This window comes from Salmo trutta, unplaced genomic scaffold, assembly GCF_901001165.1.
Source record: "Salmo trutta unplaced genomic scaffold, fSalTru1.1, whole genome shotgun sequence".
In the NCBI taxonomy this organism is placed as follows: domain Eukaryota; kingdom Metazoa; phylum Chordata; class Actinopteri; order Salmoniformes; family Salmonidae; genus Salmo; species Salmo trutta.
In genome coordinates, this window is record NW_021822211.1 from 352,722 (window position 1) to 373,353 (window position 20,632).

Sequence of the window (20,632 nt, forward strand, 5' to 3'; positions counted from 1 at the left end):
AGTTCGAAAACCCCATTACAGAAAAAAGCTTCAAAACCCCATTAGATTTTTGTCCAAAGTTTAGAAGGAAAAAAACAACAACTGAACATAATTCATGATGGTTTTAATTCTATTTTAGTTTGTTTTGCAGTCAAAGATAGTTTCAGTATAGTTTGTTTTTCAGTTTACTCAATTGTTTTTCCAATTTTTGTTTTTATTTAATTTTCATTTCAGTTTTTGTTTACTATTATAACCTTGGTGTGTGCAACACAGTAATGGAGAGAGGAGTGGGGAAAATGTCTGTCTGAATAAAGGCTATCTGGACCTACTGATTTTCAGTAAAATGGTGTGCTTTGGGCTGAGAGAGGAATGTAATATTATGTGCATGTGTGTGTGCTTTGGGCTGAGAGAGAGGAATGTAGGTGCGTGCTTGTGTATGTTTCTGACAGGTGAGTGACGAGGTAACTGTAATAACCATTAAAACTTCTCTGTTCATAACTGCAGAGAACAGTCTGTCACGTTGATCGTACAGCAGCAGCTTTGTATACCTCTGAAAAGGCTTCTGACGAGGAAAACTCTGTATAGGTGCTATTTCAGTTCTCTCTCTGCCTGTTTTTGTGTCTACCTGTCATTCTGTCCTCTGAACTGAATGATGATGACTCGTCTCAGGGAGAGGGGGAGAGAGAGAAGAACTAAAACTTTTTCTTAAAGGTACTGGGAGAATGAAAGACAATTATCTCTCTGCAAATTATTTCACAGCTATTCTTTCAAAATAATATTTATTTATTGTAAGTTAATGGCAGCACCTGTCAATGATTTTAGAGGTTGGAATAATTCTGATTTAAATGGTTTCTTTGTCCAGATCCGTCTACACTTGTAAGATATCCAGACACAATGTGTGTCTGACTACCTCCGAGGTGGGCAGGATGATGATCACAATCAGATCACAATGTGCCTTTTGACTGTCTAAAAATGTGGGCATAATCAGAATGTGGACAAGATCAGGACAAAAGACGCAAGTTAGAACCATGTAGGTATAAACGGGCCTAGTGTGTGTTTGGAGACAGAGGCAGAGTGCAGTTTAGCTTTCAGAGCTCATAAAGTGCATCTAAGCATCAGACAACTTGTATTGTTTACGCCTGGGTCCACTCTGCTCTCGTAACCTGGTAACGCATTCCACAACAACAGACCCAAACACACCCACCAGAGAGACAGAAGAGATGAAGTGATAGGATGTCGTTACTGTCACAAAACACAAATGTGTGCAGGTCAGTGTGTGTGTGTGTGTCATCACAGCTTCTCATGACCATCAACTGACCTCTGATCTCTCCGTCCATGCAATACATATCACCAGAACGGCCCTTACATGGGTGTTTTTTAACTGTGTGTGTGTGCGTGCATGTGTGTGTTTTTGTTTGCCAGTTTGTGTGTGTGTGTGTTACAAATTCCTATTCAACTTTAAAAATCTAATGTAACACCATCAACACGCTGTTCAGCAAGACACAAAATACTGTTTTGTGAGGAAATGAAGGTCTTTTAACATTGACAATAGAGTCTACATGTTTGTTTTGTATATGTTTCACAAGAGTTTAGTTTTTCAGAACAAAAACACAACACGTAGCTAACAGGGCAAGATGTCCTCATGTAACTGTGACATGGCTAGAGGAATTCCTGTAAAGACATTATGAACACAAGTGACGAGCAGTGTGTGTGTGCTGAGGGGTGAGCCAGGGGACAAGGATGTGACATAACAGGAAGCGCCTCCTCCACCCCGTCACCATCGCTGTTTCACAGGGAGATAACGCAGGTCTCATGAGAGAAAGACTCACGCACATGGAAACAAGATGATGTTTACTATTAGTTAAGCGCGAAGAGGTGTCAGAGCGTGGAGTCTGGGCTGTGTAGACACAAACCTTAAGGTAAACTATGATCTGTGATCAGTAAATAACCTCCCAGTGGTGCGTTAGTGAGTGATGGTGGAGCGTTCTCCTTCAAGTGTTCCCGTAGCGACACCCACTCCTGACAGGAAGTGGTGATGCGTGAGCGTTCCAGAGTGGAGCATCTGTTTCTGTGACTCAGTCCTTCTCACACACTCACACTGCAGGGCCACAATCCAGAATCACATTGGATCCCAGCAGGGAAGTTCTGGAGCGGTAACAGAGGGGTCAACACAGCCTTCTACTACTGGGCCCATTCTTGTCCACCAGCCGCCTCTCTATGTCTGATCTACTGTTGATGCCATTGTTATTTACCTGGGGACAAGGTGACTTTATGCCAGACTCGTGTGATGACTGAAGCTCTGAATGGGTGTTAATTACTATCAACTCAATAAATAAACATCACAACAACAAATCAAATTGTATTTGTCACATCATAAGCAACAGGTGTAGACTAACAGTGAAGTGCTTACTTACGGTTCCTTTTCTAACAATGCAGTTAACTTTTTTATAGAAATAGTGACACGAGGAATAAATGAAAAACATGGCTCTATACAGGGATTACCAGAACAGAGTCGATGTGCAGGAGTAGATACAGTTGAAGTAGGAAGTTTACATACACTTAGGTTGGAGTCATTAGAACTCGTTTTTCAACCACTCCACAAATTTCTTGTTAATTAACAAACTATAGTTTTGGCAAGTCGGTTAGGACATCTACCTTGTGCATGACAAGTAATTTTTTCAACAATTGTTTACAGATTATTTAACTTATAATTCATTGTATCACAATTCCAGTGGGTCAGAAGTTTACATACACTAAATTGACTGTGCCTTTAAACAGCTTGGAAAATTCCAGAAAATTATGTCATGGCTTTAGAAGATTCTGATAGGCTAATTGACATCATTTGAGTTAATTGGAGGTGTACCTGTGGATGTATTTCAAGGCCTACCTTCAAACTCAGTGCTTCTCTGCTTGACATCATGGGAAAATCAAAAGAAATCAGCCAAGACCTCAGAAAAAAATTGTAGACCTCCACAAGTCTGGTTCATCCTTGGGAGCAATTTCCAAACGCCTGAAGTTACCACATTCATCTGTACAAACAATAATATGCAAGTATAAACACCATGGGACCACGCAGCCATCATACCGCTCAGGAAGGAGACGCGTTCTGTCTCCTAGAGATGAACGTACTTTGGTGCAAAAAGTGCAAATCAATCCCAGAACAACAGCAAAGGACCTTGTGAAGATGCTGGAGAAAATAGGTACAAAAGTATCTATATCCACAGTAAAACGAGTCCTATATCGACATAACCTGAAAGTCCGCTCAGCAAGGAAGAAGCCACTGCTCCAAAACCACCATTAAAAAGCCAGACTACTGTTTGCAACTGCACATGAGGACAAAGATCGTACTTTTTGGAGAAATGTCCTCTGGTCTGATGAAACAAAAATAGAACTGTTTGGACATAATGACCATCGTTATGTTTGGAGGAAAAAGGGGGAGGCTTGCAAGCCGATGAACACCATCCCAACAGTGAAGCACGGGGGTGGCAGCATCATCTTCTGGGGGTGCTTTGCTGCAGGAAGGACTGGTGCACTTCACAAAATAGATGGCATCATGAGGGAGGAAAATTATGTGGATATATTGAAGCAACATCTCAAGACATCAGTCAGGAAGTTAAAACTTGGTCGTAAATGGGTCTTCAAAATGGACAATGACCCCAAGCATACTTCCAAAGTTGTGGCAAAATGGCTTAAGGACAACAAAGTCAAGGTATTGGAGTGGCCATCACAAAGCCCTGACCTCAAACCCATAGAAAAATTGTGGGAAGAACTGAAAAAGTGTGTGCGAGCAAGGAGGCCTACAAACCTGACTCGGTTACTGATAAGGGAATTTATATGTTTAAGGTAATGACTAAAGAATTCCACCCTGAAACGAAATTATTAGATTATGTAACATGTATTATGAATAATTAGACAAACGTAACTATTAATAATTATTAGATTATGTAACATGTATAATGAATAATTAGAGTGATAAACCTAAGTCCAATAAGGTTTGGCCGAGACTAGTAAGGGAGAGAAATGTGTGTGTGTGACTAAGAAAATAAAGAGGACAATTTAACTATTCATGACCTGACCTGGTTAGAACTCTAAGAAACTTATGACAGGAAAGGGAGTCCTGTCAAGGTCCCTCTAATCTCGGGAGGATAGAACTGCCAGCTTGGTAGTGATAGACGAGGAATGTGGGGGAAAGATACAGCCCACCTACTGTTTGTGTGTCTGTATGTGCATGTAAGGAGGTGGGGGATAATGGGAGTTATAAAAATGTCATGTCTTTGCATTTTTTGATTTTAGAACGTTCTCTGAATAAACTGTACGGACCTTTTGCATAAGCTGAGTCTTTGCCTAATTATTATTAAACCCAGGGTCTTACAAACCTCTGGGATTAGTCAAAGCTTAAATAATTGTTAGTTATCATCATTGGGATTGAACATTCTTGTGACAGTTTCACCAGCTCTGTCAGGAGGAATGGGCTAAAATTCACCCAGCTTATTGTGGGAAGCTTGTGGAAGGCTACCCGAAACGTTTGACCCAAGTTAAACAATTTAAAGGCAATGCTACCAAATACTAATTGAGTGTATGTAAACTTCTGACCCACTGGGAATGTGATGAAAGAAATAAAAGCTGAAATAAATCATTCCCTCTACTATTATTCTGACATTTCACATTTTTTAAATAAAGTGGTGATTCTAACTGACCTAAGACAGAGAATTTTTACTAGGATTAAATGTCAGGAATTGTGAAGAACTGAGTTTAAATGCATTTGGTTAAGGTATATGTAAACTTCCGACTTCAACTGTATGTACATATAGATAGGGGTAACGTGACTATGCAACAGGAGTGTGAAAGTCTCTCTGTGTGTGAGTGGCATCAGTATGCATGTGTGCGCGTGTTATATGTGTGTGTATGGATGTGCGGTTAGAGTCCAGTGTGTGTGCATAGTGTCACTACAAGAGAGTTAGTGCAAACAAGTGTGTGTGTGTGTTGGGTTGTCAGTGTAAATATGTGTGGGTAGAGTCCAGTGTGTGTGCATAGAGTCAGTGCAAAAAAGGGTCAATGCAGGTAGTCCGGGTGTCCGTTTTACTAACTATTTAGCAATCTTGTTTAGCAGTCTTATGGCTTGGTAGTAGAAGCTTTTCAGGGTCCTGTTGGTTCCAGACTTGGTGTACTGGTACTTCTTGCTGTGGGATAGCAGAGAAAACAGTCTATGGCTTGGGTGGTTGGAGTCTGACAATTTTTTGGGCCTTCCTCTGACACCGTCTGGTATAGAGGTCCCGGATGGTAGGGAGCTCAGCCCCAGTGATGTACTGGGCCATATACACTATCCTCTGTAGCGCCTTGCGGTCGGGTGCTTTGCAGTTGTCATACCAAGCGGTGACACAGCCAGTCAAGATGCTCTCAATGATGCAGCTGTGAGGATCTGAGGGCCTGTGCCAAATCTTTTCAGCCTCCTGAGGGGGAAGAGGCGCTGTAGTGCCCTCTTCATAACTGTGTGGGTGTGTGTGGGCCATGATAATTCCTAAGTGATGTGGACACAGAGGAACTTGAAGCTCTGGACCAGCTCCAATACAGCCACGTCGATGTGGATGGGTTGAGCTCGGCCTTCTGTTTCCTGTAGTCCACGATCAGCTCCTTTGTCTTGCTGACATTGAGGGAGAGGTTGTTGCCCTGGCACCACACGGGCAGGTCTCTGACCTCCTCCCTATAGGCTGCCTCATCATCCTCTGTGATCAGTCCTACCACCAATGCCTTGTCAGCAAACTTGATGATGGTGTTGGAGTCGTGCATGGACATGCAGTCATGAGTGAACAGGGAGTACAGGAAGGGCCCCCGTGTTGACGGTCAGCGTGGCGGATGTGTTTTTGCTGCCTAGGGGTGGCCCGTCAGTAAGTCCAGGATCCAGTTTCAGAGGGAGGTGTTCAGTCCCAGGGTCCTGAGCTTGGTGCTGTGCTTGCAGGGGACTATGTTGTTGAATGCTGAGGTGCAGTCAATGAACAGAATTCTTACATAGGTATTACTTTTTTCCAGGTGGGTGAGGGCATTTTGGAGTGCAATAGAAATTTACTAATCTGAGGATCTGTTGGGGTGGTATGGAAACTGCAGTGGGTCCAGGGTGACCAGGCTTTCAAAGCATTTCATGGCTATAGATGTGAGTGCTGCGGGGTGATAGTCATTTAGGCTTTGGTGTTCTTGGGTACAGGGACTATGGTGGTCTGCTTGAAACAAGTTGGTACAGACCGGGTCGGGGTAGGTTGAAAAGTCTTAAATCACCTCGGCTACAGAGAGTGAAATCACATAGTTGTCCGGAACAGCTGGTGCTCTCATGCATGGTTCAGTGTTCCTTGCCTTGAAGCGAGCATAAAAGGCATTTACATGTCTGGTAGACCTGCGACGCTGGGCAACACGCGGCTTGGTTTCCCTTTATAATCCTTGATAGTTTGCAAGCCTTGCACATCCTTCAAGTGTCAGAGCCGGCGTAGCAGGATTCGATATTAGTCCTGTATTGATGCTTTGCCTGTTTGATGGCTCGTCTGGTTGGGTATGTGCGTACGATCACGGTGGGGATGACATTGTTGATGCAATTATAATGAAGCTGGTGACTGATGTGGTAAACTCCTCAATGTTATCATATGAATCCCAAAACACACTCCAGTCTGTGCAAGAAAAACAGTCCTGTAGCTTGGCATCTGCTACGTAGGAACACTTCTATATTGAGGGTGTCACTGGTACTTCCTGTTTGAGTTTTTGCTTGTAAGCAGGAAGTTATGGTCTGATTTGCCAAAGGGAGGGCTTGTATGCGTTTTTGTGTGTGGCGTAAAAGTGATGTAGAGTTTTGTCTCCTCTAGTTGCACAGCTGACATGCTGGTAAAATTGAGGTAAAATGGATTTCAGTTTCCCTGCATTAAAATCCCCGGCCACGAGAAACGCCGCCTCTGGATGTGCATTTTATTTTTTGCTTATGGCCCTATACAGCTCATTGAGTGCAGTCTTAGTGCCAGCATCAGTTTGTGGTGGTAAATGGGCAGCAACAAAAAATATAGATGAAAACTCTCTTGGTAAATAGTATGGGCTGCAGCTTATCATGAGGTACTTTAATTCAGGCAAGCAAAAACTCGAGACTTCCTTAACATTACAGATTACGCACCGGCTGTTGTTAACAAAGAGACACCACTACGCCCTTCGTCTTACCCGAGTCAGCCGTCCGGTCTTGACGACGCATAGAACAACCAGCTAGATGTATATTATCCATGTCCTCGTTCAGCCACGACTCGGAGAAACACCAAATATTACAATTTTTCAGGTCCCGTTGATAGCTTTGCCTCGAAAGGAGCTCAACCAGTTTGTTTTCCAGTGATTGCACGTTCGCCAATATAACAGAGGACAACGATCAGCGTAAAAAGACCACATGAAAAAGGTCTGGAGCCCGTAAGACGGTAACAAGAACAGTCCAATAACACCAGCCTTAACACATAACAACAACACAGTCCAATAACACAAGCATAAACACATAAAACAGTCCAATAACACCAGCATAAACAGGTGGCAACACAGTCCAATAACACCAGCATAAACAGGTAACACAGTCCAATAACACCAGCATAAACAGGTAACACAGTCCAATAACACCAGCATAAACATGTAACACCACAGTCCAATAACACCAGCATAAACACGTAACACAGTCCAATAACACCAGCATAAACAGGTAACACAGTCCAATAACACCAGCATAAACAGGTGGTAACACAGTCCAATAACACCAGCATAAACATGTAACATCACAGTCCAATAACACCAGCATAAACATGTAACACCACAGTCCAATAACACCAGCATAAACAGGTAACACCACAGTCCAATAACACCAGCATAAACAGGTAACACCACAGTCCAATAACACCAGCATAAACATGTAACACCACAGTCCAATAACACCAGCATAAACACGTAACACCACAGTCCAATAACACCAGCATAAACACGTAACACCACAGTCCAATAACACCAGCATAAACACGTAACACCACAGTCCAATAACACCAGCATAAACACGTAACACCACAGTCCAATAACACCAGCATAAACACGTAACACAGTCCAATAACACCAGCATAAACACGTAACACAGTCCAATAACACCAGCATAAACACGTAACACCACAGTCCAATAACACCAGCACAAACACGTAACACCACAGTCCAATAACACCAGCATAAACATGTAACACCACAGTCCAATAACACCAGCATAAACAGGTAACACCACAGTCCAATAACACCAGCATAAACATGTAACACCACAGTCCAATAACACCAGCATAAACATGTAACACCACAGTCCAATAACACCAGCATAAACACATAACAGTCCAATAACACCAGCATAAACAGGTAACAGTCCAATAACACCAGCATAAACATGTAACACAGTCCAATAACACCAGCATAAACAGGTAACAGTCCAATAACACCAGCATAAACAGGTAACAGTCCAATAACACCAGCATAAACAGGTAACAGTCCAATAACACCAGCATAAACACGTAACACAGTCCAATAACACCAGCATAAACACGTAACACAGTCCAATAACACCAGCATAAACATGTAACACAGTCCAATAACACCAGCATAACCAGGTAACACCACAGTCCAATAACACCAGCATAACCATGTAACACCACAGTCCAATAACACCAGCATAAACATGTAACACCACAGTCCAATAACACCAGCATAAACAGGTAACAACACAGTCCAATAACACCAGCATAAACATGTAACACCACAGTCCAATAACACCAGCATAAACAGGTAACACCACAGTCCAATAACACCAGCATAAACACGTAACACCACAGTCCAATAACACCAGCATAAACAGGTAACACCACAGTCCAATAACACCAGCATAAACATGTAACACCACAGTCCAATAACACCAGCATAAACAGGTAACACCACAGTCCAATAACACCAGCATAAACATGTAACACCACAGTCCAATAACACCAGCATAAACAGGTAACACAGTCCAATAACACCAGCATAAACATGTAACACAGTCCAATAACACCAGCATAAACAGGTAACACCACAGTCCAATAACACCAGCATAAACAGGTAACACCATAGTCCAATAACACCAGCATAAACAGGTAACACCATAGTCCAATAACACCAACATAAACAGGTAACACCACAGTCCAATAACACCAGCATAAACATGTAACACCACAGTCCAATAACACCAGCATAAACATGTAACACCACAGTCCAATAACACCAGCATAAACACATAACAGTCCAATAACACCAGCATAAACAGGTAACAGTCCAATAACACCAGCATAAACATGTAACACAGTCCAATAACACCAGCATAAACAGGTAACAGTCCAATAACACCAATATAAACAGGTAACAGTCCAATAACACCAGCATAAACATGTAACACAGTCCAATAACACCAGCATAAACACGTAACACAGTCCAATAACACCAGCATAAACATGTAACACAGTCCAATAACACCAGCATAACCAGGTAACACCACAGTCCAATAACACCAGCATAACCATGTAACACCACAGTCCAATAACACCAGCATAAACATGTAACACCACAGTCCAATAACACCAGCATAAACAGGTAACAACACAGTCCAATAACACCAGCATAAACATGTAACACCACAGTCCAATAACACCAGCATAAACAGGTAACACCACAGTCCAATAACACCAGCATAAACACGTAACACCACAGTCCAATAACACCAGCATAAACAGGTAACACCACAGTCCAATAACACCAGCATAAACAGGTAACACCACAGTCCAATAACACCAGCATAAACATGTAACACCACAGTCCAATAACACCAGAATAAACAGGTAACACCACAGTCCAATAACACCAGCATAAACATGTAACACCACAATCCAATAACACCAGAATAAACAGGTAACACCACAGTCCAATAACACCAGCATAAACAGGTAACATAGTCCAATAACACCAGCATAAACACATAACACAGTCCAATAACACCAGCATAAACATGTAACACAGTCCAATAACACCAGCATAAACAGGTAACACCACAGTCCAATAACACCAGCATAAACAGGTAACACCACAGTCCAATAACACCAGCATAAACATGTAACACCACAGTCCAATAACACCAGCATAAACAGGTAACACCACGTTCCAATAACACCAGCATAAACATGTAACACCACAGTCCAATAACACCAGCATAAACATGTAACACCACAGTCCAATAACACCAGCATAAACAGGTAACACCACAGTCCAATAACACCAGCATAAACATGTAACACCACAGTCCAATAACACCAGCATAAACAGGTAACACCACAGTCCAATAACACCAGCATAAACATGTAACACCACAGTCCAATAACACCAGCATAAACATGTAACACCACAGTCCAATAACACCAGCATAAACAGGTAACACAGTCCAATAACACCAGCATAAACAGGTAACACAGTCCAATAACACCAGCATAAACAGGTAACAGTCCAATAACACCAGCATAAACATGTAACACCACAGTCCAATAACACCAGCATAAACACGTAACACAGTCCAATAACACCAGCATAAACACGTAACACCACAGTCCAATAACACCAGCATAAACACGTAACACAGTCCAATAACACCAGCACAAACACGTAACACCACAGTCCAATAACACCAGCATAAACAGGTAACACCACAGTCCAATAACACCAGCATAAACATGTAACACCATATTCCAATAACACCAGCATAAACAGGTAACACCACAGTCCAATAACACCAGCATAAACATGTAACACCACAGTCCAATAACACCAGCATAAACAGGTAACACCACGTTCCAATAACACCAGCATAAACATGTAACACCACAGTCCAATAACACCAGCATAAACATGTAACACCACAGTCCAATAACACCAGCATAAACAGGTAACACCACAGTCCAATAACACCAGCATAAACATGTAACACCACAGTCCAATAACACCAGCATAAACAGGTAACACCACAGTCCAATAACACCAGCATAAACATGTAACACCACAGTCCAATAACACCAGCATAAACATGTAACACCACAGTCCAATAACACCAGCATAAACAGGTAACACAGTCCAATAACACCAGCATAAACAGGTAACACAGTCCAATAACACCAGCATAAACAGGTAACAGTCCAATAACACCAGCATAAACATGTAACACCACAGTCCAATAACACCAGCATAAACACGTAACACAGTCCAATAACACCAGCATAAACACGTAACACAGTCCAATAACACCAGCATAAACACGTAACACCACAGTCCAATAACACCAGCATAAACACGTAACACAGTCCAATAACACCAGCACAAACACGTAACACCACAGTCCAATAACACCAGCACAAACACGTAACACCACAGTCCAATAACACCAGCATAAACAGGTAACACCACAGTCCAATAACACCAGCATAAACATGTAACACCACAGTCCAATAACACCAGCATAAACAGGTAACACAGTCCAATAACACCAGCATAAACATGTAACACAGTCCAATAACACCAGCATAAACAGGTAACACCACAGTCCAATAACACCAGCATAAACAGGTAACACCATAGTCCAATAACACCAGCATAAACAGGTAACACCATAGTCCAATAACACCAGCATAAACAGGTAACACCACAGTCCAATAACACCAGCATAAACATGTAACACCACAGTCCAATAACACCAGCATAAACATGTAACACCACAGTCCAATAACACCAGAATAAACAGGTAACACCACAGTCCAATAACACCAGCATAAACATGTAACACAGTCCAATAACACCAGCATAAACAGGTAACACAGTCCAATAACACCAGCATAAACAGGTAACACAGTCCAATAACACCAGCATAAACAGGTAACACAGTCCAATAACACCAGCATAAAGAAAATAGCCCATAAAGTACCCTCCTTCCAAACACAACCTTACTCGACTTACACTCATTATGCCAGTAAGACATGCTGAGAATGATAAACAATACCCACTGACACACACGATGCAGGAATGCACACACACACACACACACACACACACACACACACACTATCAAAACAGGTCTATACACCCAAACACATAGATTGGTAACTAAGGACAGAAAAACCTAGGAGAATAACAATCCTGCCTAGAGGTCACTGAATCAAATAAATTAAACACGTGTGCATGGGGACGTCTCAGTCATATTTCTGTGTAAGGGATCTTCTCATATGTCTGTGTAAGGGATCTTCTCATATTTCTGTGTAAGGGATCTTCTCATATGTCTGTGTCAGGGATCTTCTCATATGTCTGTGTAAGGGATCTTCTCATATGTCTGTGTAAGGGATCTTCTCATATTTCTGTGTAAGGGATCTTCTCATATTTCTGTGTAAGGGATCTTCTCATATGTCTGTGTCAGGGATCTTCTCATATGTCTGTGTAAGGGATCTTCTCATATTTCTGTGTAAGGGATCTTCTCATATGTCTGTGTCAGGGATCTTCTCATATGTCTGTGTAAGGGATCTTCTCATATTTCTGTGTAAGGGATCTTCTCATATGTCTGTGTCAGGGATCTTCTCATATTTCTGTGTAAGGGATCTTCTCATATTTCTGTGTAAGGGATCTTCTCATATGTCTGTGTCAGGGATCTTCTCATATGTCTGTGTAAGGGATCTTCTCATATGTCTGTGTAAGGGATCTTCTCATATGTCTGTGTAAGGGATCTTCTCATATTTCTGTGTAAGGGATCTTCTCATATGTCTGTCTAAGGGATCTTCTCATATTTCTGTCTAAGGGATCTTCTCATATTTCTGTGTAAGGGATCTTCCAATATTTATGTGTAAGGGATCTTTCAATATTTCTGTGTAAGGGATCTTCCAATAAGGTTCTCTGACTACTAGCGCCATCTAGTGGCTGACAATGGACACGTCTGAGTTACTGACTGACTAGACTGCAGAATGAGAGCAGGGTGAATATAATATGAACCAGACTGGTGACATTACATGGACTCTTCTTGCTATCCAAGTAGCCAAAAAAGCACCACTGATTACTGATCCAACTACACAAACTAGAAGATAACTCCATGTCAGGCAGACAGGGACACAGATTAAACTACTCCAGAGCTACAAAGCAATAGGGGGTTGTTGTTGGGGAGAGTGCAGAGCGAGAGGGTGAGCTGAACACACACAAATACACACCAGTGTAACTTGACACCTCGCTGGCTGACCTCTGGAATGGACTCAGTCTGCCTTGACCTTCTGAGAGCACCGCGGGCACACAGTCTGGTCTGACCACATTCCAGGGGTGTGGCAGGAGAGAGTTAAAGACAGAGGCACTGCAGAACAGCACAACCAGGCAGCAATACGTACAGACAGGCAGAACTAAATATAACATGTGTAGTAGCCATTGTGTGTAGTCAGTGTTTTATTAAAAGTTTCCAAATACAAAAAAAACGTTTGTCTCAAGCCCAAACAGGTAAAGACACTGTACATACATACCTGTCACATTTCATATAATTGTGGATAAATACCTGCGACATATTAAAAGTTGCATAAATAACCTTCAAGTATTCAGCCAGCGTCCAGACAGAGCCACCTTCAGCTTTACATTCTCTCCTCTCCTAAATATACACCACCATAAGATATACAACCTCATATTATGCACACCCTTCATTTGGCCTATAAAAGCCTAGAACCACACCACCGTGGTTAGTGTCCTACCAACAACGACGAAGTCTGTCTCTGTTTTAGTCACTCCTGGAGGTGGCATGAATATGACAGATGGTTACAGTTCTAATTCCTAAATCCATGGTTACATCAGACCGAGATCTGACACCAGGCTAGCAATGATTCACTGTTAAAAACTAAAAAGTTTACTGTTTTAATCAAATCCACACCATGTAAGCATGATGACGTTAGTATACCATATCCCTGTATGGGCGTATAACTGTCAAAAAACACAAGAGGTTGTGCCTGGGAGTGCTTGGCTGTCCGTCTGTAACAAGTATAAAGGACACTGATCCATCCAATGACAGAACACCGACAGACAGAGCCCTACTATGTAACAGCAGAGCCATGCAGTAGAGCCAGGATGGAGGCCAGTTGCAGCTCTAGAGCAAGACAGATGCTGCAACTGCACAGCACAGAATCTGTGATATGAAAGAGGGAGGGATGTTTGTAGAGGAGTAGACAGGCCAGAATGAACAAACACAAAGACTGCCACCGTATCATTACCTCAATGCTCAGACAACATAGTTATAACGCAGCAAACTCTTCTGGCACAAATTAAAGTTTCCTATGGGCAGAGACCGTGACAGAGCAGAGACCGCGACAGAGCAGAGACCGACAGGGCAGAGACTGTGACAGGGCAGAGACTGTGACAGGGCAGAGACTGTGACAGGGCAGAGACTGTGACAGGGCAGAGACTGTGACAGAGCAGAGACTGTGACAGGGCAGAGACTGTGACAGGGCAGAGACTGTGACAGGGCAGAGACTGTGACTGTGACAGAGCAGAGACTGTGACAGAGCAGAGACTGTGACAGAGCAGAGACTGTGACTGTGACAGAGCAGAGACTGTGACTGTGACAGAGCAGAGACTGTGACAGGACTGTGACAGAGCAGAAACTGTGACAGAGCAGAGACTGTGACAGAGCAGAGACTGTGACAGAGCAGAGACTGTGACAGAGCAGAGACTGTGACAGAGCAGAGAAGCAGAATGCTGCAGGGAGGTTGATCAAACATCCTTTAAAAGCTTCATACACACACAAGGCCACCAAACAAAAAAAGAGCCAACTTGTGGTCAGTTTCAGCAAGCATTTCAACAATCCACATGACCAGGACTGTGTGCTCACATGTGCGTGTACAGTATGTGCACCTCTTCCATAACAATCCTAAAATAATGAGTCCGAAGGTAGGCAGTCCTCCCTCTGCAGGGTTAGTCCATAAACAGTATGTTTTATGCGCGTTTGGGAAAATAAAGATTAGGGCTTAACCATGTGTCTGAAGCAAGACCCAGTCCTCACATCAGTGTTTTTCCTCCTAGAAAGTAAACTTCCTGTTCATGTCCACGTTCCCCTCTGAGAGGTTGAGCTGGCTCAGGACTCCCCCCCTTGGCGCTGGTGTCCAACCACGTGGGGGTTGAACTGTGTGATGATGATGGTGATGTCGTCGCGGTACATGCGGGCCAGTTCCTCAGGCAGAGACAGCATCTTGGACAGCGTCTCGTGATCCACTGCTCCAAACTCATTGTTGCCCACCGCGTGGCGAATCAGGTGGGTGGCAGCGTTCTGGTCCTGGAACGCCAAGGAGGCACGGGCCTTCCTCTCAGCCAGCAGCCCCTGCATCTGTCCCAGGGTGACATGGTAACCCCCCACGGTGAGGGGCTGGCGCTGGTGGACCCCCGTTAGATACTCCCCTACGATCCGGACCACCTCCTGTCGGTGGAGTGTCTCCCACAGCCCGTCTGTACCCAGCACCTGCAGAAGGAGGGACAAAGACCTGTAGTTAACAAAAGGTCACTTCTAACTACATAACTTCAGATATAGGTATGTTTTAATGGAGCACAATGCAAGTTTCTGTTCAAGAAAAGACAACAAAGCCTCATCAATCAATCAATAAACGAATGAAATCATGAATTGGTCAATCAGCCAATTGACCAATCCTTTGTCTCTCACCAGGAAGCGGTCCTGAGGTCGGAGGCGGTGGTGTGTGATCTCAGGCTCGGCCGTGAGGTAGGGAGGGGTGTGGTAATTGGGGGGGATGAACTTGGTGTGTTCGTTGTCATGGAGCTGGTCTGGTCCTGACTCCAACACACCTCGCTGCAAGTCAATGCTCCACTTGAACTTCACATCTCCAAACGCACGGAATGGCATCAGCAGGCCCAACAACCGGTCCTGACAGAGGGAGAGAAAGAGATAGGGGATATATGTTTGTTTTTACTTTATGTTTAACTGACCTGCTGTGCCACCGTTCTCTCTGGATGTGTAACGGTACTGACCTGCTGTGCCACCGTTCTCTCTGGATGTGTAACGGTACTGACCTGCTGTGCCACCGTTCTCTCTGGATGTGTAACGGTACTGACCTGCTGTACCACCGTTCTCTCTGGATGTGTAACGGTACTGACCTGCTGTGCCACCGTTCTCTCTGGATGTGTAACGGTACTGACCTGCTGTGCCACCGTTCTCTCTGGATGTGTAACGGTACTGACCTGCTGTGCCACCGTTCTCTCTGGATGTGTAACGGTACTGACCTGCTGTGCCATCGTTCTCTCTGGATGTGTAACGGTACTGACTTGCTGTGCCATCGTTCTCTCTGGATGTGTAACGGTACTGACCTGTCGTACGACAGTCTTCTTCTCAGAGGGGGGGTGCTCCCCCTGGATGCGGGCCACCTCGTTCTCATTCTGGGCGTTGTGGTCGTTGGAGAGCGTGTGAGCGCTGAACGAGCCGTCCTCCTCCTGGACCCCCAGCACCGCCCGGCCGTCGCCCGTGTTCGCTACATACCTACACAACCACAGTCAGAGGTTTCAGACACTCAGTCAGAGCAGACAGATGGAGACCAGGCAGTACATATGGGAGCCAACAGAGAGAGATCCGTGGCTGTGGACTACAGTACGTACAGGTCGGATCCATCGATGTGAGCTACGCAGGCAGTCGCTCCAGAGAAGGCCACTCTCAGAACCCAGTAGTGGAGGAAGGAATTGGCGTCTCCCACCTGGACAACACAACATAGGGATCAGCACTACACATTTATACCCAGGGCTGGATACTATGGTAACACAGAGACATCGATGGTCAGAGGATAGAAGTCAAGGGCATAGAACAGGGTCTCCCACCTGAGCCTCCAGAGACAGGTCACTGTCCAGTCTCTTAAAGGCACTCAGCAATGCCTCTCTGGGCCCTAGGCTCTCCCCTGGACTGGGAACACAATCACATACAATCAACTCCAACACTGAATATACCCCATGCCTGTTGAGGTCTATGACTTGCTGTGCGTGTACCTGTTGAGGTCTATGACTTGCTGTGCGTGTACCTGTTGAGGTCTATGACTTGCTGTGTGTGTGTACCTGCTGAGGTCTATGACTTGCTGTGTGTGTGTACCTGCTGAGGTCTATGACTTGCTGTGTGTGTGTACCTGCTGAGGTCTATGACTTGCTGTGTGTGTATGTGTGTGTGTGTGTCTGTACCTGCTGAGGTCTATGAGTTCCTGCCAGTAGGTTCTGAGGCTGTTGAAGTACATAGTCTGAGCCTCCCTGGTGAAGTAGTCGTTGGGGTGTTTGTGCCACTGCAGGATGGGGCTGAGGGGTCTGCCTGCCTCTACTGCCGACTCCAGCTCACACAGGGTCTCATGGGGCATCAAGGACATGGCTACGTAGTAGAACAACCTCTCACTCAGCGCCTGAGAAACAGACAGGTAGATGTTTTAACTGCACATTAAAACTAACTCGCCGATTATACACAATGACAGCAGAAACTTTACCTGAGCACAGGCGCAGCCCGCATGGCCGTCGAACACTCCCAGCAGCATCCCCCGCGTCTGCAGACAGGTGGCAGCGCTGCGCCGGTCCTCGATGGGTGCGTTGGCAGGCAGCTGGTTACTGTCGAACCCCATCACCGACGACACGTTCTTACCATCAAACTCTGGAACCTAGAACCAAAGCACACACTCATATTCTTATGGTCTCAGCGCAATCGTGAAGCTGTACTCGTTGTGTGTAAATGTGTGTATCGTCCGCCCCTACCTTGAAGCTGTACTCGTTGTGTGTATCGTCCGCCCCTACCTTGAAGCTGTACTCGTTGTGTGTAAATGTGTGTATCGTCCGCCCCTACCTTGAAGCTGTACTCGTTGTGTGTAAATGTGTGTATCGTCCGCCCCTACCTTGAAGCTGTACTCGTTGTGTGTAAATGTGTGTATCGTCCACCCCTACCATGAAGCTGTACTCGTTGTGTGTAAATGTGTGTATCGTCCGCCCCTACCTTGAAGCTGTACTCGTGTGTAAATGTGTGTATCGTCCGCCCCTACCTTGAAGCTGTACTCGCTGGCCTTGAGGATTGAGTTGACCTGTGGGGGGGTGAGATTGTAGCTGTGGAGGTCAGGGCTTCTCCTATAGCCACGCACAGGCATGGCTGTCGGCCATATGGGGTGGGGCGGTGACGAGGTGGGCCGGTGGGAGGTGGGGCAGCAGGGGGGCTGGCGTTGGCATGGGAACAGGGAGGAACCCCAGAGCTTCGCCCGAGGGAAGCCTCGGAACAGCTGTGATGTCACGGGCATGGTGGCTCGCTCTGGGCGCACACACTCTCAGAGCACCGCCACACACACACACACTCTCAGAGCACCGCCACACACACACACACTCTCAGAGCAGCGCCAACACGCCTACACCTACGGGAGACACCAGGAACTGTGAGCGATGGGCAAAAGTGCAGCTTTATCATCTGTATCATTCAGTCAACACAACCACGGCTGACTATGGCATTTTGATTGTGTACACACCTCTCATTCAGTCAGTGTACATAAATGACTGACACGTAGTAACAGAGCTCTCAACAAAGGTACCATTACAGATCAATACAAACAAAAGTGACATGCAAATAACATAACAAATCAAGACAAGCACTTTTCTCTTCCAACTGTATTTATTTTGATTGTGTGGTGAATAAGGGAGCTGGAACCAGTGACCTTGCTACAAGGAAACCTCCTGTGCAATAAAGGTCTGAGCCTCTTGGCAGAGGCTTTATTATGCTTTGAGGCAGGTTGCACTCCAACAATGGAACACTGCATTCCAGTACTCTAGCAGACTAGTGTGACAGACTGGCACTAGGTTGCCACGCTGTGTTGCTCCATAAAAGAGCCTTGCCCCTCTACAGCAGTGGTTTTCAAACCTCTCCCCAGACGTTTCACAATTTAGCTCTAAACTAGCTCACCTGATTCACCTATACAAAGGCTTGATGACTAGTTGAATCAGGTGTGCTAGTTCTGGAATAGATCAAATACATGGAACGGCTCGAGGTCCCAAGGACAGGTTTGAGACCCAGTGCGCTACAGGGGTCAGCCACGGCTAGTCGTCTTCCAGGCTGTGTTGCTCCATGAAAGAGCCTTGCCCCTCTACAGGGGTCAGCCACGGCTAGTCGTCTTCCAGGCTGTGTTGCTCCATGAAAGAGCCTTGCCCCTCTACAGGGGTCAGCCACGGCTAGTCGTCTTCCAGGCTGTGTTGCTCCATGAAAGAGCCTTGCCCCTCTACAGGGGTCAGCCACCACTAGCTTTCTGACAGACTATATATAGTCCTGTGAAGCGGCTCTGACATTTGCTCACTCCTGAAAACCCAATCTAAGTCCTACTGAACTAGATTCTCTCAAATGGCATAGGCTATCCCTCTCTCTGCCCTTTCCACCTCCTAGATTAGGACCCCAGGGAGAGGAGCTACTGCTAATGGGGATCCTAATAAAACATAAAAAAATACAATAATTACACAATCATTAAAGGGGCAATCAGCAGTTGCTAAATTAATGATATGGACCCATTGATTCTTGAAGAATAGAACTTAGAAAAGCCTCGATCTTAGTTCAACTGTCACACTCCATCAGAACCCAAAATAAGCGTGTTTACCTTCAATGTTTGTAAACAAAGTAAATGTAAACAAACACTATATAGCCTCAAGACATGGTTACAACTATTATTTCGATATCATGGACGGTCAGTCCTTGCATCCATATCTCTGTCTATGAATTTGAGTGTACTTACATTTCTCCAGCCCTATCCCCCAGTTTTTTACCGAAACAGGGGCCGGGATTTCGCTTTCTGATTGACGCTTTAATCTAGCTATTGGTAGCGAAGGGGCAATGCGTGCAGCTGCTCTGGTCGGTCGAAAGAGACCCAGGCACGGCTGAACTACACGGAACCACCCGGTACTCGTTGAAATACCGCTCAAACCGCCAGTCTATAACCAGTGACCACGGCCTATCCCTGGCTAGGCCTGACTGCTACAGATTTGCCATATTGATTACAGTACAGTTCATAGTCAGCCTTCTTTGTACTTAGATTAAATCGACATCAATATCTACATAGTTCCCAATAGCGAATAATCCCAAATACAAGCCAGCACATTGTCACGTATTAATTTGGGCCGACAAAGTCTTCTCTACTGCTGGGTAGTAACGTTGGCTAGCGATGATCTAGCTCTGCGTCACCGCAAACCAGCTGAAAATACCAGTCCCTCCTTCAGTCTTGTACATTACTGTCACGGTAACAAAGCTCACAACATATAACAGAAGTTAGTTATCAATGCATTAACACATACTACACAAAAGTAACATGCCAAACACATTTATCTAGCCACCGACCTTATTCTCAGAGTTTACCATTTCGTTTTCCTACGCTACCCACCCTCCTGCATCTCTCTCCAGCTCACAACATACTAAACGCTGATTGGCTCACCTCTCTGACAGAGGAGATCTGACTGGCTTGTTAACCCTTTGCACGCTGCTGGGTGTGACAGACTTTCAAGCACCAAAATGTTGCCTAGATCTCTATTCATCATGAACTATTTACAAAATAACACGGTGTAGTAAAGG

General features: G+C 44.7%; 1 protein-coding gene across 2 annotated transcripts; it reads right to left on the reverse strand.

Moving 5' to 3' along the window:
* Positions 1–13,470: 13,470 nt before the first annotated feature.
* LOC115180979 (pyruvate dehydrogenase [acetyl-transferring]-phosphatase 1, mitochondrial) lies at positions 13,471–20,501 on the reverse strand. 2 transcript variants are annotated; one of them, XM_029743078.1, is made up of 9 exons: positions 20,402–20,501; positions 18,084–18,443; positions 17,541–17,708; positions 17,248–17,459; positions 16,897–16,978; positions 16,681–16,775; positions 16,396–16,564; positions 15,737–15,955; positions 13,471–15,538 (listed from the first exon to the last, which is right to left on the reverse strand). In XM_029743078.1, the coding sequence occupies exons 2-9, from the start codon at positions 18,330–18,332 to the stop codon at positions 15,158–15,160; spliced, it is 1,575 nt and encodes a 524-aa protein (XP_029598938.1). In that variant the 5' UTR covers positions 18,333–18,443; positions 20,402–20,501; the 3' UTR covers positions 13,471–15,157. The 2 variants fall into 2 exon arrangements, with proteins under 2 accessions (XP_029598938.1, XP_029598939.1); XM_029743079.1 differs by lacking the exon at positions 20,402–20,501 and having other exon boundaries at positions 17,541–17,802; positions 17,842–18,196.
* Between the last annotated feature and the right edge of the window lie 131 nt (positions 20,502–20,632).